This window comes from Nicotiana sylvestris, chromosome 1 (assembly GCF_000393655.2).
Source record: "Nicotiana sylvestris chromosome 1, ASM39365v2, whole genome shotgun sequence".
Classification (NCBI taxonomy): Eukaryota; Viridiplantae; Streptophyta; class Magnoliopsida; order Solanales; family Solanaceae; genus Nicotiana; species Nicotiana sylvestris.
The window spans coordinates 168,114,575-168,122,042 of record NC_091057.1 but is presented as its reverse complement, the minus strand read 5'-3'; the positions used below and the strand labels follow the sequence as shown (position 1 = coordinate 168,122,042).

At 32.9% G+C, this 7,468-nt stretch overlaps 1 protein-coding gene across 1 annotated transcript; it reads right to left on the bottom strand.

Annotated features, from left to right (window-relative positions):
• Nucleotides 1-1,018: 1,018 nt before the first annotated feature.
• Nucleotides 1,019-5,622, bottom strand: LOC104239997 (axial regulator YABBY 1). The gene is made up of 7 exons (XM_009794774.2): nt 5,326-5,622; nt 4,541-4,699; nt 4,186-4,300; nt 2,647-2,695; nt 2,149-2,224; nt 1,854-1,928; nt 1,019-1,427 (listed from the first exon to the last, which is right to left on the bottom strand). The coding sequence occupies exons 1-7, from the start codon at nt 5,443-5,445 to the stop codon at nt 1,359-1,361; spliced, it is 663 nt and encodes a 220-aa protein (XP_009793076.1). The 5' UTR covers nt 5,446-5,622; the 3' UTR covers nt 1,019-1,358.
• Between the last annotated feature and the right edge of the window lie 1,846 nt (nt 5,623-7,468).

The window sequence follows — 7,468 nt, the reverse complement described above, 5'->3', positions numbered from 1 at the left end:
TTTAAATAACATTTTTTCTCTCTCTAGTCCAAATTTGGACTAAGACACGTTTTCAGTTACCCTCAAGTTTAGTATGTATCAGATTTAGAAGTTATATGTTAGTATTCTTAATATATTAATATTAATATTGGCAAAGGGGAGGGGTGTTTAGTTCATTGGAACATCAACGAGTAGCTAGGTCGTGGTGACATATTGGGAAGTTAGTCTAACCGAGATTTTAGTTTGAAAATATATGAAGGTCCTAAATTAGTTTACTCCCAGAAAATTAACTAGAGGGAAGTTAAAAGGACAATTTAGCAGCCTGTGGCATGTGAAGAAGAACATCACAATTATACTATATATAAGTATATTATAAGGGGAGCAATGAGTAGCTGTTACTGCATGCATATAGCTTTCCCGCAATATTAAGAGAAGCAACCTTCTGTAACAGCTAAATTTTCACTAGTAGTGTAAAAGTTTCTTATCACTGTCCTTTTCTATGTGGCAAGACGTATTAATGACCCAAAGATTACGATTGTTCTGATCAATAAACTACAATGGTCTAAACACCAAGTTTTCTAAGGGAATTCTCAAAAATAGTTAATAACGTTAACAAGGTCATGAAATGTAAATAGTGAATATGACCAGCTATGTGTGTGTAAAGATCCCTTTTGTTAAGCCTATGCAAAGGATAAGTACAATTTAACATTGTTTTAATTTCTATCTTGCAAGTTGCATGTAGGGCAGTGTATAGTTTGGTAGATATCAAATGATCACCACTCAGAAACTGAAAATTCTGGTACTCGATATTGTATTAAGTGTATGATTATTTCATCTCTAAGGACTAAATCCGACTTCAGTTCTTGTGAAGATTAATGAATGCACTAATTATAAGCTGCAAACAAACAACAAAGAATTCACCCATTAATGATATTTACAGTTCGTGAAGGTACAATATATATACACACACACGAACGTAACTCTTAACATGAAAGGCCCAAGACGGTAAAGAAAACTAGTCAATTAAGGGACGATGAAATTCATAATACGATACTCTTAACTGACATTTATGAACAGAAGCAGTTCCATTTTCAGATATTGAGGGTTTCAGAGAGCTTAGTTATCAGCATTAACAAACAAACATAGTTCTCAGAATCCTTTCCTCACTAGAAACTAAGCAACCTGAAACAGTTAGAAATGTCTTCTTCAAAGACAACATGAGAGCGAGAAGGAAACCCTAGAGAGTACGTGTTCTTCAAAGAAAATAGAAATTAACAGGACGCCCTAAACTATAGATAAACTAACGCACAATAATTAGATAAATAGACAGTTCCAACAGATCAGGGAGAGAACATTGGCTGGTGACTTCATTTCCTTAATTAGTAAGGAGATACACCCACGTTTGCTGGAGCAAGAAACCCTTCCTTCATCAGAACATCCTCCCCTTCCTACACATTTCCCAAAAAAATTAAATCAAATTGAATGATTTAATTAAAATGGAAAAGCATGACAAATTAAACTACTTGAAAATTTAATTTATATATTTTGATGACAATATAAATAATTTTTATATTGTTAGTATATTTTAACACGTGATAGCAGAATACATGCTTTATTTATTTTTTAAGTTACTATGTCCACTTGTTATGGACGAGTTGCAAGTGTAATTACTTTTTAAATGAATTGATAGTATATACTAAGTTCTTTTACACAGTCAGTTTGTAAAAATAAAGAATGTTAAGCACTTCAAAGTAAAATTCTATGTTTAACTATATAAAAATGATAAAAGTGTACTGTGGTTTAATTAATTAGCTCTATTAATGAAAAACATATTGGGTGAAAAGCTAGGGTTTTAAAAAGAGTTGGAAAGGTACCTGTTGACATGCATTGGGTTTCTTCACGGGTTGATCAGGCATAAGTCCGAAATGAATGTGTGGAAAGTGGGCCCACTGCAGTACAAGAAAACAAACCAGCGCACAATTCAATGACATGTTTGTAAAAAGCAACATATGCACCAAACCCTAGTCAAACAAAACCCTAGTTAAAAGGAATAGAAACTAGCTCTAATGCCTATAAGAATAGATTCTTATTTAATCTTTCTATTCTTGTGTTAATTCTATCATAATAAATTATTAATTTATCTTAATAAGTAAATTTTTTGGATCTTACATTCTTTGCAGCAGCACTGAAGGCCTCCCTGTGACTTATATCAGGATTTCCAGCTTTGATACGTTGGATCTCGTCCCTGCATATATCGCAGTCATTAAATTTTTTCATTGTCTTTGTCAATGGCAATCCATATGTGCTTAAATCCTTTTTTAATTATATATATGTATTTCTAACCTAAGCTCCCGTTTGGACACAATTTTTGGCTACTTTTTTTCAAATAAATTTGAAAATATAGTTTGTTCGTGGAATCTAACAAGTTTTTTGAAGAAAAAAAATTCAAGTTTCAAGGGTGATAATTTTTCTTTTATTCATAAAACGTCAATATTTTTTTCAAATAAAATGTATGTTCAAATACAACTTAAACTTTCAAAATTCATTATTTTTCAACACAACTTCGATAACTTTTTTTTTCAAGTTTCAACCAAATTTATGTTCAAACAATAGCTAAAAAAAATGAGATAAACAAATATTGTATGAATTTAAGAAAAATATACATACTTGATGAATCGATTGTAAGCAGATGGCACACGCTGTCGTTTCTCCGGGGCTGAGTACAGACGACATGTAGACAAACAAAACAGGCATTAAAAACACTTGGCTGACTTTCTGTAGTATTTCTATGCTTTTATTTACCAGTACTCTCACGCGGGACCAAAGAGATCAAGAATACTTTTGCTACTACTATATACCTTTTTCTCTGTCCTTCTCCTCTCTCACATCATATCATATCATTTCATTATCATTATCTAATGATCTATCCTTCTATCTATTCATCTAGATTCTGTGGTGCTTTTGAAAAACCATCTGACTTTCCGGGGGACATTTTCTCTTTTTCTTGTACTGAGAGAGAAAAAGGCATCAACTATATAAAAAGTGCCTAATACACATAAAGCAGTTGTGGACAGAAATAAAAATGTTAAGAGTGCCACAACTAGGATTTGTACTTACAACCTAAATTAATTTCTAAACACCATTTACTAGTATACTACTAGAAATTTCCCTCATGTTAACCGGATTCAACAATTATACCTATAACGTAAAGCAATTTTTCAGGGCACATTAACTAGTTTATTACACTAATTCGTTTCCAAAAAATTGTCCTAGCAGAAACTTTAACAAAGAAGGGAAGATTTTTGAGATGTGCGATCTTAAAACATTTGTATGGTTATAAAACTTTTGAAGCTTGTGATCTTAAACCTGTCATATTATTTCTGTGGCTATAGATGCTTCGTAGTAAGGAAATATTAAAAGGGGCCAATCTTTTTTAAACGGACTAATAAAAAAATAGTGTCTATCATTTTGTGGGGATTCAACAACTGAACCTACAACCTATATGCACGAAATAACTTTCCGAATGAGAGATTCAATTGAACCCCTTTAAACCATGCACTTCTGCCCTTGGTCCTAAGCCCAATCCCCCAAAGAAAGAAGTCCATATGAATATATAAGTTTTTCTATAAAAGTGGCCACCATAGTGGTGGGTTTAAAATTTTAATATGAATGGTTAAAATTATTCATTCTACCCAGATTTTAGGGTGTGTACTGATTTTTCCATTGAAGATAAAACAATATATCATCATAGTTAGCACATATATTGTACACACAAGCAGAAACTGTAGATGAACAGTGCAAATACGTTTTAGCTGCAATTTCTAAACATGGCTTTTTGGGAAGTACCTTATATTTGGAAAGTGTTGGAGAAGGACGGCAGGCAAGAGTAAATGGTAGAAGATCCTTCCCAAAAATAATACTTATTATTTCATTATGGAAAAATAAAAGTTTTAACTTATTAGACACAGATGAAGAGGAAACATATGCTAGTAAAGTGTACATTCTTTCTTCATTTGCTAAGAAACCCCTATTCACCTAAAAGTCTAGAGCTTCATTGTTTGTTTAAGGGTATAGCACTCCATATGCTGAAATTAAATTAATTTAGTTCTTTTTAGAAAGTGTGTTGCCAGTAAATGAGTTTAATTTTTGGGTCATTTGTGAAACTCTGAAGGAGAAATTTATAAGTGTAAGTAGAATTAATCTTACGTCTGTTTGCGACTGGTGGCTTTGGAAGTTCATCAACTCCTCGAACTGGCATGAGTAACTCATTCGGGTTTGGCTGATTGATCAACAAACTTGGTGGAGAATTCCGAATCTCCTCCTGTTTTTTTTTAAGAAATAATGACAAGTGTAAAGGAAAAATGTAAAAGAATTGTTAAACTTACACTTTCATCTCTTAAGAAGGCATCAGATAAAATTAGAACAATACAGAAAAGATTAGCATAAAGGATTACAGGCACAAATAGTGAAAAATAAAACGTATTGAGCTGAAAGATTAACATAGACGCATGGACTTGAAAACCTAGATTCCAAGCATAAATGATGTGTATAATATATATACCAGAAGATTCTGAGGAGAAAAGAAAGAATGGGGGAGATGAAGCTGATTTGCAGAGGGAAGAAGCAGGCCGCGCATGTTGACGTTGACAGACAGAAGGTTGGTGCAATGACCACACCTTACTGTCACAGTCTTGAACAAACTGGAGCAAGGAACACTCACCTGTATACAAAAAATAACATGAGTATTTTAGCAAATAGAGTAACGCAATAGCAATTTTAGCTAATTAATGAAAAGGGTCTAGGCCGCTGAACAGTCTAACTCTTTCATCTAAATGTTTAAACTTTGACCAACAAGAAACAAGTGAAAGATTTGTGTTTATCTTTTTGACTCCAATCCCCCTTTTGTAATGAAATTATATATTCCATTTCGCACTTCTTAGGGAAAAACTGCATTAGAAATGTTCCAGTATGTAATATAACGTATTCATTATTGAGTTATGATGAATAGACTGAACATCCTTGAACAAACTGGGGCAGAAAAACATGGGAAGAGATGAAAAAAATACCAACAGATGGAATAAATAAAATCCAAGAAAGTTCGTCTTAAAGAAAATCTATGTAAATGGTTCCAACAAAACTACATAAATGAACACATATATCAAGTATAAATTAAAGGAAAATAAGGCAAAAGTATGAATAATTTCAAGAACATGATCATCAATTTTAGAAAGTGAAGAAGGGAATTAAGAGGTCATAAGACAAAAGAGAGAGAGGAAGCTAAGAATGTTATTGTGTGGTAGAGTAGGTGTTATAATATAGTAGGAAGAAATAAAAGTAGTATAATACCGCGAGAACAGTGTCACAAAAGTTGCATTGGACATAGCAGAGTTGTTCCCCTGAGGGAGGAGAGAGGTGATGGTGGTGGAGGTGGTGGTCCGGAGCAAAAGCAGCAGATGAAGAGGACATGATGTTTTTGAGATGAGATGATAAGATTCTGATTTCTCCCTTTTGATTTGATTGATTGATGATTGACTGATCAAAAGGAGTGAGTTTTATATAACAGCTTGGATAGGGATCCTAATTCTTTTATTTTTCTTTTAGGAGTTATCAAGACAAGTTGAAAAGTGAGAAGTCCATGTGTGTGTGAGAGAAATAGAGGGACAAAGACAGAAACCGACCTAATATAACAGACTAGGGGCATTTTATGCTTCAACAAATTCTCTAAAAAAAATTCACATTATTTACTACTCTATTTTGTTTTTCTATTGTCCATAAAATAATGATACTGCCACAGTAGGGACTAAGGAGCATCATCTCCGCGCGTCCCATTTATAGTTATTATTTCATTTCTTTTTTTTTCCTGAACTAAATCAATTGTTTTAAAAAAAAATCAATTGTATCAAAATAGTTTTCACATTAAATTGTTTTTCCTTTGTAAAAAAAATTACACTATCAAAGCATTAACTTATAAGGTACTAATAAGCAAATTTCTATAATGATTGTAATTTCTAACCGGATAAAAAATAATACTCCAACTAACATGCAATCAGAAATTATAAATACACTGGCATTTAAAGTTGTGATACTACCATATTATAAATAATAACAACAACATACCCAATGTATCCCCATAAGTGAGGCCTGAGGAGGATTGTACGTACGAAATCCTTACCCCTATTTTGTGAAGGTACAGAGGCTGTTTTCGAAAGACCCTCGACTCAAAACAACAATATCACAGCAGTTATGATAGAGAACTACGGCAAACGAAATAAGAACAACAACCAAAAAAAATAAAATGACACAAAGAAAACCTCAAGTATAAAAAAATTGATCCAAAAATATGTAACACAAGGATAACACTAGTACAGGTGTAAGAAAGGAAATAAACTCAACTACTAACTAAACTACACACTACCATATTATATAGCCCGTAAATAGATGACTACATGTGCATACAGGCTAACATAAATTGCAAGTTCAAAAACAAATATTTGTAAAATCAAACTGGGAAGAGTAAATAGGAATTCAAACAGGGTTGTAGTGAGATGGATTGGATGGCTTCTCGCTTAATAAGAGGTTTCATATTCAAGTTCTAAAACCAAAAAAATTCTGATAGAAAGCTTATTCTCTTTTGATGGACCTTGGGCAAGTGAATCCTCGAAATGGATCGGAGAAAAAGAAAAAAAAATGTATGGTTGTTGCCATTCCCAATGGCTTTGCTTGTTTTGGTGTGAGGAGGGGGTGGGCGTGGGCGTGGGGGTAGGGGTTGGGGAGAAGCAGAGGCGGCAGAGGTGGGGGAAAGGAGTGAGAAAGGGACGTTTGCATGGGCCGATTAGCTTTCACTCATTCACTTGTTGTTTTCATAGTTATGAGAGAAGAGTAAGAGACAATCGTTTTTCTTTTGGTTCTTTCTTGGTTCCCATATCTTCATTTATTTTCTTTCTTTTTTGGGTTTTTCTCGTTTCCCAATTCTTCTCTTGTATTTAATTACTAGAGTGAGTAGGGTTAATAAAGCCTTAAATGTCGGGCACCTATCCTCTGCATCAAATTACTGGTGCCCCAACCTCCAGTTATTCCATGCTCAAGGTTAGTCTTGATTACTACTAGCTCCATTTTAACTCCAACATGATATATTACCTCTTGTATATCATTTTCTTGGTCATTGAATTCGGTTCATGTTATTTGTTTTTAAAAAATTGCTTATATATTAAATAACCTCAATCATAAGAGTATGTGATCACTATAGTAAACTTTTCTCTTTTTTAAATGCCTACCTATTTTGAGAAATGATACTATATAACCACTATAAAAATAATAGTCGAAAACTATATAAAATTTATATATATATATATATTTTGTCAATATATTTTTTCGACTATAATATGTAAATAGTTTCTGCCGCGGACTAAAAGTGATAATATCCCTAATTGACACTCTAACTAAAAATTAAAAAATGTTTCTTGTCTTTTGAGACCACATAGGGTATGAT

Excerpts from the sequence above, each read along its gene's own strand:
- LOC104239997 (XM_009794774.2), bottom strand. The coding sequence starts at position 5,445 with ATGTCCTCTTCATCTGCTGCTTTTGCTCCGGACCACCACCTCCACCAC. Across the intron at positions 1,929-2,148 it reads TCAGTGCTGCTGCAAAGAAT|TGGGCCCACTTTCCACACAT; the intron begins GTAAGATCCAAA and ends CTTGTACTGCAG. Across the intron at positions 1,428-1,853 it reads AACCCAATGCATGTCAACAG|GAAGGGGAGGATGTTCTGAT; the intron begins GTACCTTTCCAA and ends GGAAATGTGTAG.